We start from the raw sequence: 18,475 nt of genomic DNA, 5'->3' as shown, positions 1-18,475 counted from the left end.
TTAGTGCAGGGTGCTACATTGAGTTATGACATCTTAGCAATATGCAGAGAATATGATAATAATAATTTATATATTACTTTAAGATTTGCAAAATATCGAACATAGATGAACTTACTCGATGTTTACGACTACCTTAAGAGATTGTTAGTATAGTTATAATCATTCCCACTTTATAACTAGGGAATTTAAATTAGAGATTTTCTGTAACTTGTCAGTGGTCCCCAACTAGTCATTGTCAAAACTGTGTATAGAACCTTGTTCTCTCAGAATCGCAGGTTCACCCCTCTTCCTACTCTACCATAAACCTCTCCACTAAAGTAGAGAAATAATATGAATAACATACAGAGTGACTATGTCTCAAAATAAGACAAGAATTAGGAATGCAAACCATAGGCATGTTGAGGCCTCTGATTCTTCAAGGTTTTGTTGCTGAGTCTTCAGGGTGCTGAGGAGCAATTATTTGTTATCCTCTCTAAAAACATAAATACAGTCAAGCAAAACAAATCTGCATATTGGCCATCTCTAAAAATACATGACATGTCTATTTCTAGTCTATCACCTTTCTGTCAGGAAATACAAACATGCTTGCCATCATCTATCCTCTGGAGTTGTAGTTGGTTACTTCAGAATTCTTGTGTCTTTTGAAATTGTTTTTCTTTTATAATACTGTAGTCATTTTATAAAATATTTTTTTTTGCTCACTTTATTTCATCATTAATTCATGTAAATCTCTGCAGTTTTCTTAATCCATTCCATTTGTAATTTCTTAATTTAAAATAATATTCTGTTACATTCATAAGACACCCATTTTGGTTCCAGTCCTTTGCTATGACGAAGTATTGCTTTTAATATTTTTGTCCTCTTTGATTGATCTCTTTGGGGAATAGGCCTAGTAGTGGTATTATTGAGTGAAAAGGTCTGTACAAGTTAGTTAATTTGGGGAACATAACTCCAAATTTTTTTCCAAAATTGTTGGATCAGTGCATAGTCTCATCGACAACACTGTTGATGTGTGCCTGTTTTTCCACAGTCCCTCCAACAATTGTTATTTTCCCGCTATCAGTTTGATGGGTGTGAAGTCCCTCAGACTTCATTTAATGTCTCTAAGTATTAGTGATTTAGAGCATTTTTTCATATAGCTATAACTGGGATATCTTCCTTTGAGTACTATTAGTATCCTCTGACCATTTGTCTATTCGGGATTAATTTTTGCTTCTATATATGTGAATAAGTTTTTATATATCTTGGATATGAAAATAATAGTAATAATAATAGCTAGCATTTATATATTGCTTTGAGGTTTACAGAGTACAAATATCTTACTTGATCCTCTTTGTCAGAGAAACCTGCTACAACGCTGTTTTTCTAGTTAGCTTTCCTTTCTAATTTTAACTCCATTGATTTTGTTTGCTCAGAAACTTTTCAATTTTATGTATTCCAAGTTGTGCATCTTATCTCCCCCAAACCTCTCTATCTCTTGTTTGGTTAAGAACTCTTCCTCTCTTCATAGTTGTGAAAGATATCTTCTTCCCTGCACTTCTGTCTTGTTTGTGATATGAACTTTTATATCTGTCTTGTATCCATTGTAGCTTATTGTGGTATGTTTTGTGAAATACTAATTTCTGCCAGAATACTTTGCAGTTTTCTTAGCAGTTTTGTTGACTACTGAGTCCTTAACCCCCTAGTTAAGGTCATTGGGCTTATTGAACATTATGCTACTATATTCCTTTGTTTGTGAATCTTGCATACCTAATCCAGGATTCTGATCAACTTTTCCATTTTTAAACTGGTTCAAATAGTTTTGAGACTTACTGCTTTGTAGAGATCAGGTACTGTTAGGCTCTTTTTATTTCTATTTGTTTTCATGATTTCCTTTGAAATTCTTGATCTGTTGTATCTCTAGATGAATTTACTTATTTTTATCTAGCTTTATATAGTGATCCTTTCATAGCTTTATTGGCATAGCAATGAATCTGTAAATTAATTTAGGAATGATAATTATTTTTATTATATTAGTTTGCCCCAGCTCTGAGTTATTAATATCCCTCCAATTATTTAGGTCTGACATTTTTTTACTATAGTGTTTTGAGGTTGTAGTCACATAATTCCTGTGCATATCATGGTAGGTGAACTCCTAAATATTTTACACATTCTTTATTGGAGTATCTTTTTCCATCACTTCCTGTTGTGTATTTTTGGTAACATACGGAATAACTGATGACTTACACAGGATTATTTTTTATCTTGCTACACTTTTAGTTGATTCTTTAGTGTTCTCTATCTATCTTTATCATTCATCTATCTATCTATCATCGTATCATCTGCAAAAAGCATTAATTTTCTTCCTTCTTGGCTTATGCTTATTTCTACAATTTCTTTTTCTTGTCTTACTACTATACTGCCATTTCTAGAACTATATCAAATAATAGTGATGATAATGGACATTTTTCCTTTACCCTTGATCTCTTTGGAGATCTCTATTACATATTATTTTTTCTATTACATATAATTCTCATTCTTGGTTTATATAAATAATATTTACTCTTCTAAGAAAAGTGAATTTATTCCTATGCTACTTAGAGGTGTTTTTTTAAACAGATATGTGTTATTTTTTGTCAAAATTTTTTCTACATTTTTAATATAATATACAATCTTGTTTTTGTTATCATATTTAGTTGTAGTTGTTATTAGTCCTTTATGGCTGTCATTTTTCCTAATATTGAACAAGCCAATTCATTTTTAATGAAATGCCAATCTTCTCAGTGTATAATCTTTTTAATATGTTGCTGTAGCCTCTTTGTGATATATTTTATTCAATATTTTAATGTTGATATTCACTGGGATGATTAGTTTATTTTTCTCTGCTTTGTCTATCTCTGGCTCATTCCTACCTTGTATGCATCATTAATGAATTTTGAAGGATCCCCTCCATCCCCTTTTTTTGTAAATAATTTACTACTGAAATTGATTTTTTTCTTTGCACGTTTGGTAGATTTAACATGTAAAATCCATCTGGTCCTCCATCTTTTTTGTTTGGAAGTTCATTGATGACTCATTTAATTTCTTTTCTGAGATTGGCCTTTTAAACTGTCCTATTAAACATTTTTTTTAGGTATCCTATATTTTTGTAAGTATTCTTACATCTCATTTGTTGTCAGTTTTGTTGGCATAGAGTTGGCCAAAATGATTTCTAATGATTTTCTTCTCACTTGTAACTTCTCCTTTTTCAAATTTTTATGACAGCAATTTGGTTTTCCTCTCTCTGTTTTAAGAATTGGGGAGTAATGAGGATCATGGGATATTTGTTTACCGCCCATATTTTTATACTTGTCTTTTAATATATCCTAATTGTTGGAAAAGAGTAAATTATACTGCTTGCTTTCTCTTTTCTTCTCTAGTCTGTTGTTTTCCCTTTCATTTTCTTTGCTAACTTAAGACCATTACAACTGAACCAAAAAACCACTCCTAGTTCATTTGTGACCCTTGAGGATCCTGTAGGATTGTGAAAGGGTTATTTTTCTATGATTCTGTTATTAGAATGTAAATACTTCATTATTATTTTAGCTTCTTCCCAAATTACTCTTTGACCTATTTTTCCTAGTAAGTTGTTTTGATAGGTACCTTATTTTTCTCCAATTTTTTTTCAGTTTTTTCACTTTATTCTAATATTTCTTGTTGTCTCAGGGAGTTATTGAGTTCTCTTTGGTTGTTCTAATTTTTAGGGAACTCATTGTTCTATGCTACTTATTCTTCTACCAGTTCTTACTTCTGCTGTTGTTTCACTTATAATTTCATTTCTTCCACATACTCTTGCAGTCTTTGTGTCCAAAACCATGTTTTCTCTGAGACTATACTGGTAGTTCTGAAGTTGCTCTTTTATATAAGTTTACCTTTTGGATATCCCTTGATGCACAATATTTCTTCGTAATGTTTGGTACTCTTGTTGCTGGCTTCCATCTCTCTTGGTGTGTTTGTACTTAGAGCACTGTAGGCTCCTGTGTCTTCTGGTATCCCTGGGGTATATCCCTTGTCAAGAAACTGTTGTGGATTTCTGTTTTCCCATAGGGTGTCTTTTGTTGTTGTATTGCTGAAGGATTCAGGCCTGTTCCCTTTTGATCTGGCTTCCTTGCTGGGGAAGCCTATTCTTTCTTCCAGCCATCTGTGTCTTCTTGGGTAAGAGGGTGGTGTGAGTGCCTTGATGATGATAAGAGAATGAGAATAATGTTTTAATTTGAGTGGGAAGAGACAGAATACTTTGAGGCCACTAGTAGCATTTCTTACTACTTATGGTCTTGATTATGCCTCCATGCTCTTAGATCTCCCATTGCCTTTGAGCAACAACTCTTAGCAAAGTTGATCCACTCTAAAGACAGAGGTGGATTGTGAGGGGATATAAATAATGTATATTCATTAAATAAAAGGTTAAATGTAATTTATTTTTAAAATTCATTTTAATTTTATTTTCAGTTCTGAATTCTCTCCCTCTAACCTTCTCTTCCCTGTTGAGAAAGCAAGAAAAACAAAACCCATTAAAAATATGTAGTCAAGCAAAACAGATTCCTGTATTAACCATCTTTCCCCCTGCCCCTCAAAATGCTTCAGTGTGCTGTCTGAATCCATCATCTCCCTCTCTGGAAGTGTATAGCATGTTTCATTATTAGTCCCATGGAACTGTGGTTGGTTCAGTTATGTTGGTCTAAGTTTCTAAATCTTTCATATGTTTGTCTTTTATATTATTGTTGTTACTAGATAAATTGTTCTCCTGGTTCTGCTCACTTCACTTTGTATCAGTTCATATAATCTTCCCAAGTTTTTCTGAATCATGCCCTTCATCATTTCTTAAGGCACAATAGTATTTCATCACATTCATGTACCATAACTTGTTCAGTCACTACACAATTGATGGGTACCCCCTCAGTTTCCATTTCTTTGCCACCACAAAAAGAGCTGTTTTAAATATTTTTGTACATATGAGCCCTTTTTTTCTTTGATCTCCTTGGGGTATAAACCTAATAGCAGTATTGTTGGATCAAAAGAGTATGCACAGGTTAATAGCATTTTGAGCATAGTTCCAAATTGCTTTCTATAAGCAATCTACAGTTGCCCAAATCTTGTATTATTTTACCTGTTTGTCATTTTCTTTTTTGGTCAACTTTGGCAATATGATGGGTGGGAAGTAGTACCTCAGAATTGTTTAGTTTGCATTTCTCTGATTTTTAGTGATTTAGAGCATTTTTTTCATATGACCATTGATAGTTTAGATTTTTTTCCTTTCAGAACTATCTTTGCGTATGTATATTCTTTGCCCCAGCGATACTTCCGGGCTCTTATTCTTATAAATTTTAATGAACAGCTCTCTTTTCTTTCAAGTTCTGTCTCTCTCATTGCTTCTCTGTTTAGCTGTCCCATTTTTTTCTAAGTCCATAACATCTGTTTCACTTTCTTATATGGCTGCTCTTCTTCCAAATCTGCACTAACTTCTCTTCCTTCTTACTCAATTGGTCTGTCTTCCCCATTTGCCAGAGCCCTTCTTTTTCCAAGCGTACATCCACCCAGTGTCATCCTTTGGGTAGGTGTAGGCACCTCAGGCGTCTCACAACATGGTGAACAGCATGTGTTTTAACTCTGTGTTTTAACTGTGGACTAACTGAAGTATTGGGTAAAGGCTATAGGCATTTTCCATTCAAATTACATTAATATTATACCTTATTTCCTTTTTTAACCTGACTTTTTAAAAGCAGTACTTGGTTTCTGTTTGTGTTCTGTATTGTGTGTTTAAAAGTTAGTACTTCCAAAACCTGTATTTGATTTATTGATTAAATACTGAATCTATTTTAGTTTAATATAAAGGTGGCTATCACCAGGGAATGCATAAAATTCAGATTGAATTGGGAATTCTGCTTGAATTCCTTAATTGTAAATTTTGTTAATCATCACATATATATGAACCATCTCATGGAAACAGGTAAACATTCTGGAAATCTTGTAACTTATTAAATTTGACATGTTCAAACATGAGTACCAAATTTGACCTTATGGAATGATTTATTATTTTTTTTTGGACAACTCAGACAGGTAAGTGCTTATTCAAGTTTCATAAATGACGTATAGAAGATACTGCAATTTAAAGAAACACATTAGTTTCCAAAAACCAAATAAAGAAAAATTTCAAGCTGGAAAAATTGTTTCATATGCCCCGTATATAGAATAAAATGCCTCTTTCACTCATTTTATTCTTTCCCTGCTCCTTTTTCTCCCAATACCTATGAAATTGATGTAGTTTAGTGTCTCTCTTTTTATTCCTCATCTCTTTATAGTAACCTTGGGTTTCATATTGCTTAAAGTTGAGCTTAAAGGACTTCATTAAAGAATGCAACAGTAAAATAAAAGTTAATGACAAAATATAGTTTTCAATTTGGTAATTTTAACTTACAATTGTCTTCCATTATGGATGTACTGTTTTGTAATATTTATGAGTTCAATAATATGGTTTATTATACCCTCTAATTACTGATGAGGGGAAGAGCAAGATTTAGTTTGTTTTATTAATACCTAAAGTATATTCCATTTTACCTTCATTTTTAAGGCAACAACAACCATGAAGAATTATAGCTTTATTTTTTAAAATCTTGAAAGGTGTTACCTTTGAAGACTGTTAACATCCCCCACAACTTGTTCACTATTTCATTCATCTATGAAAAGTATTTTATTTTTAGTAAAAAAAATATGTGCTTTATATATTCTTGAAATAAAATTGACTTCCAACTAAGAAAAGTGAGCACAAAGTAGCATTACCACATTTAAGATTTTTAATTTACACCAAGGTTCTGTTTAACATCAGATCAAATAATCAACACAGTTTTTGGATCTATTTTCCTTTTCATATTCATCTTTAGCAATAACTTTGATAAATTTTGTCCTAAAATAGATTCCATTGTTATAACTTAATATCTTGTAGTTTGCGCTTCAAATATTCTTTGCAGGGACAAACTGAACATGAATACATAATCTGGTTAGAAAGGGAACATGCTTCCTTCATCATTTATAGAAGATAGAATATCTAGAAGGAATGTTTAGTAGTTACTTTTAGATACTACCAGATACAGACTATGTAGAATCTCATCAAATTGTGGTAGCAAAGAGCTTGATATTAGACTTGAATCATGTTTACAGTGGCCATGTACCTTTTATTCCAAACCCATGGCCAGGTGTTCAAGCTCTGGGGGCTGTGGATTTAGTTGTGATGGAACCCAGTGCTTCCAGATTGCCTGCCTGCCTGCCTCCTCCTCTGGTACTTGAATTTTCAGTGAGGGGTGGAAAAGGGATTTGGGCCTTATGCAGGCTTCGGCTGAGTGCCGTACCTCCATGCTTGCATTTCTCCTTTAGGAATGGTAGCCAGAGATGAGCTTACGCTTGGCTTTTAACACAGTGAACCTCAAGTCCTGGTCCAGCTGTTTTGAAAGTAGTTCCTGTGTGTCACAGCTTGGTTTTCAGAAGTTTTCTTATTAGTGAACTCTAATAAGGTCATTAGATAGGCATTTAACTTTCTGTGATGTAAACTTGACCTATTTATTATCCAAATACTAAATTATACTGTACAATTTATAATGCCGCTACAATTTAGATTTATCAGTTATAGTAGATTATATTTTTAGGCCACTGAATATTTCATTTTATTTGGGGGAATGTATTTTTTTTATTATTTTAAAAGTGTTTTTTAAAAATAAGCAACTGCTTAAACATTTATTCAAATTGTTATCCTGTATTAAGGACAAGATTTTAATCTAATCAATCCCTCTTGAATTTTAGTTGCATGATATATCAGATATGTCTTGCCAGTGATCTGTTGTTGGTGTGATGGCCTAATGGCAAATACAGTCTTTATATATGTAATTGATAATTTGAAAACCCCAAATATGGAAGAGTCCTTTGAGTGCAACTCTAGAATAATAGCAGAGTAGAAATTGCATATGAAGTGCATGGCCTCTCTAATTTTTTTTCTATTTGGTCCTTCCCCTATTCCCCTATAGCAACATTTTCCATAGGTGCCCCATATTTCACTACTTAAAAGTTAAATTGAGTTTTACTCACTGTTTTATGTAGGTGAGTACACAGAATATGAAGATGGGTGGGCTGCCTCGTACAACACCACCTACTCAGAAACCACCCAGCCCACCAATGTCAGGCAAAGGAACACTTGGGTGAGTATGTAACTTATTATTATAAAACAGCATGTAGCTCAAGTGATATGTGAAAATAAAACAATGCCTATTTAAACATGATTCTCATGATATGGAACCTGAAGAAAAAAAAATTCCTCCCTGATTTTTTCTGTCCTGTATGTTTTCTTTCTCAGAAAATAGATTCTGATGATAATAAAAGCATTCTAGTATTATTTGCTATCTATTTTTAAACTGCAGGTAAAATACTAGTATGGACTTAGAATTCATTACATAAAACTACATTGGAATTTTGAGGGAAGCTTTTTCTCAGGTTTGTGGCATCTTTCTCATTATATTTGAGCTGAGCTTACAATATTTTGTTGGAAAAAAAACTTTGCATAACCTAAATTTTTGTGTAAACTTAAACCTGTACACATATTGCATTTCTGATTAGCTGGACTATATATGAGACTTCAGTAAAAAAAAGCCCATTCAGGGAGAAATTTGCCATTCTTCTACTTTAGGGGTTCTTAACCTTTTTTTTTGTGTTAAGGATACTTTTGGCAGTCTGGTGAAAACTATGGACCCCTTCTCAGAATAATTTTTTTTATTCATAAAATAAAATAGTGTTATAAAGCAAATCAATTTCATTGGAATACAGTTATCAAAATATTAACAATGAAACAAAACAAATTCACAGACCCCAGGTTAAGAACTCCTGTTATTACTGTAACATCATAATGAAAACTTGGCTTACTGTGTTCATGCATATGTTGTGTGCCAGTGAGTATAATAGAACTTGGGAGGGAGGATGATACCAGGGTTATATAATCTTAACCCTGTCACTCATTCTTAATTTTTGGGTAGTCAGTGATTCAGTTTTTTCATCTGTAAAATGGGGGTATTATTTGACCTGTCTACTTTTTAGAGACATTCTAATGACAAATTGGATTTTTAAAAAAAAATATTAAAAAATCATAGTGTTTTGAAGTCTCAGATTGGCATTATATATTGTGCTTAAAAATGACTAAGGTGCAATTCTGTTTTTGGCCCCCTCACCAAAAAAACCCCCCGGATTAAGTACTTTGGAACAGTTGAGAACAGGGAAACTATTGAGCTGAGATATGAGAAAGAACAATGGAAAAGAGAGTGAACTGAAATAACAAAAAGAATAGGAAGGAAAGAGAATGTAATGAAGTGGGAGGAGAAGTTTTTGTAGGCTCCCTGGGAGAAAGGGAAATAAAAGCCAGGTCTAGCTAGTGTTAGCAAAGAAGATAATGGGGGATAGACAAGGGAATTCTAGCCAGTCTAGGGGAGAAAAGGGCTGAAAGTTAGAACCTAAAACTAAACTGCAGAGCCGGATAGAGAAGGGAAACAAAACTGTGATTTGTAAGATGTAAAGCCCTGTCTAAATGTAAGCATTTCTTATGATAAGAGAACACAGCTTGGCAGGGACCTGAGTAATTATTTACCGACTTCCCAGTTTCCTCAAATGGAATATTTTTATGTCCTTCAAGCAATACTATAAAGTACGTAAGAGCTCTTTGTTTTTTTTTTAATAAAATATTTTGTTAGAAAAAATATATAAACTACTACAAATTATTTTGGTTTGTGATAGAGTAAAATTTATCCACTGCCTTCATACTTTAAGGAAGAATCTTATAAAAGAGTTTTTGTAAAGTTTTTTTTTTTTTTTTTTTTTTAAGAAATTCTGAGGGGTGCCTGGAGCTTCAAGTTACAAAGCTCCAAAGAGGCATTTGGTGACAATGTTAGCACTGTCTTCTCCTTGACACAGTTAGTACTGTTATTCCTCTCCCCCCCCCCCACTCTCAACTACCATTTTTTTTTCTATCTGCTCTTCCTTCCTTTTACAATATTAATTTTGTCACTACTCTGCCCCACCTCTCCTTCCCTTAGATGAAACAAAGGCAGGCAATTTGATTGGCTTTCTCTTCCCAATATCCACAGCTGATTTTTTGGAAGAGAGTATAGAAGTTGGGAGAAAAGGATTGCTTTTTTGGCCTAATGTGGGATCTGGGGTCATCCGTAATTGAAAAGAGTTTGAAGAGCACACTTTTATGTATCAGATTCTAAATGACACATCCATCATACCTTGTAATTCTTCTCCTGTAATTTCTTCTCCCTTTCCATTAACTTGTTTTATGCAATCCACCTGTTTCTGAAAAGTTTTATCTAAATTAACGTACCTATTTTCTCGTTATAGATATAGTTAACATTGTAATTCCAGAGATGATGTCTTCATTTCCAAGTGATTTTCAATTTGCAGTCCTAACACTTCAGTTTCAGTCTCCCTTCCCCCTTGCTGTTTTGCAAATGAAAAAAAATAAAATACTTAAATGTAGACATTGTATATACAAAAATCTAAATGCACTAAGTGAGCTGATACTTACAAGGAACCCAGTAGTTTCTTTGTAAAGCAAATAATTGTTCTAGTGATACTGTGCCTCAAATTTAGAAGGCAGCATGGTATAGTAGAAAGGGTGTTTCTTAAATGGTGGCATACCTGTCCTTAAGAGAAAAGGGGGAGAAGTAGGTAGGAAAGAAAGGAACACATCATCCCAGGATTTGACAGGTTTGTGGCTAGTCGGTAGGTAGACCCCAATAGAATGATAATAATGAGACATCATATCATGAATTGTTATAGATTCATTTAAGTAAAAGGCAAATTAAGAAGAAGAGTATTAGTACCCTAAGGGGAGGGGACTTTTTTAAAAACTCACATCCTAAGATTCTAATTTTTTCTTTGTTAGAATATCATATGTATCTCCTCATGTCATTTTGGAATTCAGGACATTTAAAAGAGAGGAGAATTAGTTACTTTTTTCTTGTTTCATCTCATCCTATTCTTATTTCGTGCCCTCTAGCTCTTTAACTTTGTTCATTTACAGAGAATTTTTTTTTTGGAAAAACAAAAAAAGGTATGTTAACAGAATCTAGTCTCATCTCTATATTACAGCTCAGTGGAAATGAGGAAGAGGATTAAGAAATGAGGGATAATGTTTTAGAACTTCCCCTTTGCCCCCATGTGAAGGAAGGGGGAAATGGGTAATCAGTAGTCAAAGATGAAAGGTAATAAAGGCAAATAAGTTTGTAAAAATAGAAGAGCAAAAGAAATATTAAGTATCAAAATTTGAATTTTATTTTTGTGGATACAGTTGAATATCACTTGCATGTATTCCTTTTTTTTTTTTTTAAAAAAAAAGAAAATGAGCAATATGGAAATTGGTTCCTTGAGCACCAGCATGGGCGTCATTGGGTTCCAGAACCTAGTACTAGTTATGCACTGACTTTTGAACACCTCTAGTATGGGGGGGAGGGCATGAAGAATAACAATAGCCTGTTGTTTGGGGCATTTGTAAGAGCTTGATTTAATATTTAGAGAGCATTTTGAGTTTTCAAATGAAAAATAGATACTAGAAGACATGGGAATAAGAAATGGGGCATTTTTTTTGTGTGTGTATTCTGAGGTAAAGTGAGTACTCTTGTAAACTATCCAAAGAAAGCTATATTAGTTAGGGAAGTACAGTTGGAGACAGAAATAATATTTAACTTTTAAAAAGCATAAAACCATACCCATTTAAATCTCTACTAGGTGGGAGGCAAAGGATACCTGAAGAAGAGGTGATTGGATGATGTAAAAACACACATTTTCCTATCTAATTACAATTTGTACTTCACTATTGGCAACTCTATCTTTGAATTTGTTATGCCTAAATTTGCTTAATTACACAATACATACGCTCTTCTTTTTGTAGGCGTCACTCCCCCTATCGCACACTGGAGCCAGTGCGTCCTCCAGTGGTACCAAATGATTACGTACCTAGCCCAACACGTAATATGGCTCCCTCGCAGCAGAGCCCTGTGAGGACAGCTTCTGTGAATCAAAGAAATCGAACTTACAGGTATTTTCTCTACCTCAGCACATAATGTGATGGCCGTAGTACCATAATCTGTTCAATAACTTCAGTTAAATTTTTCTCATTCCAAAGCACCCAAGTCCCTTTCCCTTACTTTACTCCCACTAAACCACATCTGCTCTCACCTTCCTCTTCTGATGTTCTGATACAACTTTGAGGAATCAGGAAGTCAGATAAGAACAGATAATGAACTATCAACTTCTCTAAGGTTTAAATGTGCAGAAGGAAGCTTAGCTTAGGTGATGAGAAAAGACTGTGAGCCAAAAAGTTAAATGTTGAAAAATTTTCAAGTTGTTTTTTGGTGGAACTTTACAGATGAAAAACTATACTCGATAAAACCTTAAGTATGGGCTAGCACACCAAAGAATGATTGTGTATTAAAGTTAATCAGATATATTAAGGAAATCTATTTTCATTGTAAATGGAGGTTTTTTTGGGAAAGGTATTAAATGACATTTAGCATAACAAAGTTAATGTTATGTTTATGTTTCTAAAATTGAGTCCTGTTGACAACCTAAACATTGTCAGATTTTTTTTGACATGAACTTTTAAAACAAAGTATTAGGAACAATGGAATTGTCTCAAACCTAGACTTTTTTTTTTGCTTTTCCTGTATTTATAAAACTACACCATTGATGTTGTTACAAGATTGAAGTGGAGGGTTCTTACCTCTTTTTTTTTCCAGTAGCTCTATGTATTTCAGAAACTTAACTTAGTATATTCTGGGAAATTCTGATTAATTATTACTTTATATCACTGTTAATGTCTTGGTGGGTCTGATTTCTTTAGCAGCAGTGGTAGTAGTGGAGGAAGCCACCCGAGTAGCCGGAGCAGCAGTCGCGAGAACAGTGGAAGTGGTAGTGTGGGGGTTCCTATAGCTGTCCCTACTCCATCTCCTCCCAGTGTCTTTCCAGGTAAACCCAGAATTCATTTATATTTCTTCCTTTTTGAAGCCTAATTACTCTCTTCTTAAACAGGACTGTTTACCAGGCCTGAACAAATACTGGAAAATATTTTTTGGGAAAAAAATTAACAAGTGTTATTGATGTATTTACTCTTTTTTTATTTTTCCTTTGTTACTGTGGTTTTGGGCATCTGGTGATATTGGTTAGAAAGTGCCCTTCTTCTTCTGCTACCTCAATGCTAATGAGACTAAGGCTTTAGGTATCATCTCTGTAAAGGGATGTTCCATGGTTATAGATGGCATCTGTACTCCAAGTTATTTATCTTGGAAAAGAATGACATTGCTCTGTTCCATGGTTATAGATGGCATCTGTACTCCAAGTTATTTATCTTGGAAAAGAATGACATTGGGCACAGTTGCAGCTGAGTGAGTCTATCAGTGTGAATATATTACTTTTACTAGGGGGGAAAAAACTAAATAAAATTCCAGGTGCATAGCCTCCTGACAGTTGGGTCATCACAACATGAACAGGAATAAACTTTTGGCTGTTAATTTCTTTGACTATGAAACTGAACATTTTATGAGAATTATCCCATCTTCTTCTCTGAACCAAAAATATGCCAATAGGATTATTATTTTTTCCTCCTCCATTTCTTCCCATTCCTCCTTTCCCCTTCCTATCCTCCTCCCCTTCCTTTTTTTTTTTTTTTTTTTTTTTGGTGAGGCAATCAGGGTTAAGTGATTTGCCTAGGGTCACACAGCTAGGAAGTGTCAAGTGTCTGAGGTCAGATTTGAACTGAGGTCCACCTGACTCCAGGGCTTTTGCTCTATCTACTACACCACCTAGCTGTCCCCTCCCTTCCTTTCTTATCCTCCTCCCTTTCCATCTTCCTTTACTCTCTTCTTTCTCCCTTCCTGTTCTCCTCTCCTCCCTTCTTTCTTCCTCTCTTCCCCCTCTCTTGATCCACTTTAGCAGCTAGTGTACTCCTTCCCCAAACTACCTTGTATTCATTTTGTGAATATTATATATTTACTATATCTGTGTATACATTGCATGGAACAAAAACAGTATGAGTGGGTACCAGTGTCATTTAGTTAGTTATTTATTGATTGCTTACTGTCCCAGACAAAATGCTTAGCACTGAGGACACAAAAAGAGTCAAAAGACAGCCCCTGCCCTCAAGGAATTCACGATCTTAATGGGAGAGACAGGCAAACAAATAAGTACAAGCAAGCTTATGTACAAGAGAAATAGGAAATAATTAACATAGGGAAGGCACTGAAATTAAGAGAGGTTGGAGAAAGCTTCCTGTAGAAGGTGGAATTTTAGCTGGGACTTAAAGGAAGCCAGGGAGTTCAGTAGGCAGAGCACAGGAAGCCGAGCATTCCACACATGGAGAACAGCCAGAGAGGATCCTCAGAACTGAGAGATAGAGGGTCTTCCGTTCATGGAACAGCCAAGAGGCCGCTTCCACCAAGTCAAAGTGCATGTTGGGGAGGAAGGTGTAAGAAGACTGGAAAGCTGGGAAGGGCTTTGAATGCCAGGCAGAGCATTTTGTATATGATCCTGGATGTAATAGGGAGCCACTGGAGATTACTGACATTGGGGAGACGTGGCCGGGCCATTTTTTGTAGTTTACTGCATTAACATGATCAGATGTAATCTTATGATACAGTTAGGAAGAAGAATTTCTTGTTTGTTTGTTTTTAACTTGGCATTATGTATTTCTCTTCTATACTGAGGTATGGAATTTTGAAATCTAGGGTTTAGAAAAATAAGTTGTTTTCAATTCCTGTCACTAACAAAAAAAAATCTCTCTCTCTCTCTTTCCCTCCTTTTCTCTCTCTCCTTCTCTCTCTCTCCCCCCATCTCTTCTCTTTTCCTTTTTCTCTCTCTCCCCATCTCTACCTTTCTCTGTGTTTTTCAAGTAAAAAGGGCATTAAGTAAGTTATTTTTTCGTTATGGATTTATAAATCTATAGCAGTACCCTAAGCATGTTAATTTATTTGCTGCACATGTAACAGTCCTTTAACACGAGCTGCTTTTTTCCAACTCTTGCATTCATTTGGTTAGTAATAAGGCCTGAATACCTAACTAACAACTCAAAAGGCTTTTTTTCTAATTCTGGCTACTGTGATAGCGTTATTAATGCTTCCTCTTCCTCCTCTTTCTGCCTAGCCCCTGCTGGCTCAGCTGGCACTCCTCCCCTTCCTGCCACTTCTGCCCCTGCCCCTGCCCCTCTGGCTCCTGCTGCTGTCCCCTCTTCCACTGCCCCAGATGGTGCTGCTGCGGGAGCTCAGCCCCTTGCTGATGGCTTCACTTCTCCAACTCCCTCTGTTGTTTCTTCCACTCCACCTACAGGTGAGTGTCTGCTCTTTTAGGGGCAGATGAACCCTGCTTTCAGGCTGCTATTGCTATGAAGGCATAATACTCTGTTGGGTTTTGAAACTAGCTAGATATTGAGAAGGAAAACAGCAATGACAAACCAATACATTAACAAATAACTAGTGACATTTAAAAAAACTGAAGCAAGCTTGAACCTTTTGTTTTTGAATATTCATTAGATTTTCTTATCACATATAGTAAAGTTTGTATCATTGAACCAGAGGATTTTAACTTGTGAGATTTTAGATGGTATCTATCTAAAATTCAGAAAAGTATTATATATATTTGTAGTTGGTCTTGGAATTCGTTTTTATTTTGACCTTATAAAATTTTTTATTAGTCTTAGTTTCTTAGACTATAGAGTTATAAATGGTATTGAGCACTTCAGAAAACTAAACATATCTTTTAAATAATAAGCTTACACATTAGAATTTTCATTGTAGATATAGTAGAGTCTCAGCTGGATCATAACGTGAACAATGAAGATTTTTCTTCCAGTCAGCAAATTGATTTTTGAGAGTTTAAGACTATTTGCAATAACACTAAATGGTACAGAGGTGTTGAGGGCTTTTTTATCTATATTATAGGAAAATAAATAAATCCCATAATTTCTTCATTGTAGGTCTTTTTTTTTTAGTTTGAAATTTTAAAAATTTTCAATTCTAAAATCTCTTCATCTTTCCTCCCACTGTCCCATCCATTGAGAAGACAAGAAATATAATGCCTATCATATATATGAAGTGATACAAAGCATATTCCCAGATTAGCCATGTTAACAAAAAAAAGGCAAGAAAAATAGAGAGGAAAAAATATATTTTAATCTGCACTCAGAATCCATCAGTTGTTTCTCGGGAGGTGGATAGCATCTTTCCTTACAAATCATTTGGCATTGTTGTGGATCATCGTATTGATAGGAATTTCTAAGTCTTTCACAATTGATCATCTTTATAGTATTGCTGTTACTGTGTACCTTGTTCTGCTGGTTCTGCTCACTTCACTTTGTATCAGTTCATACAGATCTTTCCAGGTTTTGCTGAAACTGTCACAACTTGCTTAGCCATTCCCCAATTGATGGCTTCCTCCTCAGTTTCCAATTTTTTGCCACAACAAAAAGAGCTGATATTCACATGTATACATACGTACATACATACATATATATGTGTATATGTGTATTTCTATATCTCTGTTCTATTTCTTTTTATTTGATCTCTTTGGATTAGAGACCTAGTGTTAGTATTGCTAGATCAAAGGATATGCACAGTTTTATAGCCCTTTGGGCATAGTTCCAAATTGTTTCCCAGAATGATTAGACTGTTTCACAGTTCTACCAACAATGCATTAATGTTCTGGTTTTCCCACTTCCACTCCAGTATTTGTTATTTTCCTTTTTGTCATCTTAGCCAATCTGTTGAGTATGAGGTGGTACCTCAGAGTTATTTTAATTTGCTTTTCTCTAATGATTAGTTCTTACTGGAACTGCTGAATCAGCAGTTCTTAAACCTTTTTGGTCTTAGAACCCCTTTTCACTCTTAAAAAATGTCGAGAACCCCAAAGAGCTTTTGTTTATGTGAGTTTTATCTATGGCTGTTTACTATATGAGAAATTAAAAATATATATTAATGTAGTTAAAATAATGATAAACCCATTACATGTTAACATAAATGACATTTTAATAAATATTGCTATATTTTCCAAAACAAAATCAAAATTGGTGAGGAGAGTGGCATTATTTTACATGTCTTTGTAAACCTCTTTTATAGAAGATGGCTAGATTCTCATATTTGGTTCTGAATTCAATCTGTTGTACTGTGTTGTTTTGATTTCAGTATATAAAGACAATCTGGTCTCAGATATGTAGTTTGAAGAGGGAAGAGTATTTTAGTAGGCAAATAGTATCTTAGTATTATTTTGAAATGAGTTTTGATCATCCCCACTCCCTGAAAAGGTCTCAGAAATCCTAGGAACCCCAGGAACATACTTTGGGAACCTCTGGGCTAGATAATCAGTTGCCAGGTATACTGTAGAAAGGATTCTTTTTCTGGTGCTGTTTGCAATAGATGGCCTTTGGGGTCCCTTTCAGCTATGAAATTCTGGGATTCCGGTTAAGTTATTGATTGAACCTAAAAACTCTTGTTAACAGTGTAAAAAAAGGCATAATTTTATTTGTAAGAGGAGAAGCATGGTAAAGAATAGTATGCATTTATTTTTCCTTATAAAAAGTTCTGAATAGAACTGCCTAAAAAAAAGTTTATGTAATATTCTACTCTGTTTTATATATCCCCTCTTCCCCATCCTCCCCCAAAATGAAATAGGAAATAAAATCTCCAGTTGATTTTAACTGATAAAAATTTGCCATAGAATGAAACTTTTTGATGGTGATGATGATGTGGTTGGTTTAGTATTTAAAAAATATATGTATTTATTTAGTATTTTATCTTTCCCTAATTTTCAACATTTGTTTTTAAAACTTTGAGTTCCAAATTCTCTCCCTCCCACTGGACACCCCCTTCACTGAGAAGGCAAATAATTTCATATAGGTGATACAAGTGTAGTCATGCATAACATTTCCATGTTAGTCATGTAAAAGAAAATCATAGACCAAAAAAAAAAACCCTTTGGTTTAACCTTGATACTGAATTTGATGTATGATGCATCTTATTTATGGTGTGTGTGTGTGTGTGTGTGTGTGAGAGAGAGAGAGAGAGAGAGAGAGGGAGAGAGAGAGAGAGAGAAAAAAAAAGAGAGAAAGAGAGGGAGAGTTCTGTGGAGTTTCTTAGTTTGAATCAACAGTAGATCGCAGACTTTGAGAAATGGAAGGATCTTCAGAGAAACCTGTGGGAAACCACGTGATGCAATGATGTAAAGTGTTGGAGCTGCAGTTTGAGGTCCTGGCCTTGGACCAGTCACTACTTTCTGGGCCACAGTCTGCACATCTCTAAAGGAGAGGGTTAGACCCAGAGGCTTGATCAAAGGTCTGTGCAGCTCTGAGTCTCCTCTACAAGACGATCGCTGTAGAATGGGAAGGGGCCTCAGAGTCCCCGTAATCCAACCTCTTATCTTACAGTGGAAGGAGTTGAGGCCTGCA

At 34.7% G+C, this 18,475-nt stretch overlaps 1 protein-coding gene across 5 annotated transcripts in view; it reads left to right on the top strand.

Annotated features, from left to right (window-relative positions):
• The window catches only part of ABI2 (abl interactor 2), a 127,220-nt gene that overhangs the window by 50,999 nt on the left and 57,746 nt on the right, over positions 1-18,475 (top strand). For 3 of the 5 annotated variants that reach the window (XM_027873605.1, XM_027873603.1, XM_027873607.1), the window contains exons 4-6: positions 8,104-8,201; positions 11,939-12,085; positions 12,890-13,014. In XM_027873605.1, the coding sequence (XP_027729406.1) occupies positions 8,104-8,201; positions 11,939-12,085; positions 12,890-13,014 (370 nt within the window). The remainder of the gene's footprint in view (positions 1-8,103; positions 8,202-11,938; positions 12,086-12,889; positions 13,015-18,475) is intronic. The other 2 variants (XM_027873604.1, XM_027873606.1) reach the window with 2 other exon arrangements.

This window comes from Vombatus ursinus, unplaced genomic scaffold (genome assembly GCF_900497805.2).
Source record: "Vombatus ursinus unplaced genomic scaffold, bare-nosed wombat genome assembly UNPS02014802.1, whole genome shotgun sequence".
Lineage (NCBI taxonomy): Eukaryota > Metazoa > Chordata > Mammalia > Diprotodontia > Vombatidae > Vombatus > Vombatus ursinus.
The sequence above is the reverse complement of the archived record's forward strand: the minus strand, read 5'-3'. Positions and strand labels throughout refer to the sequence as shown.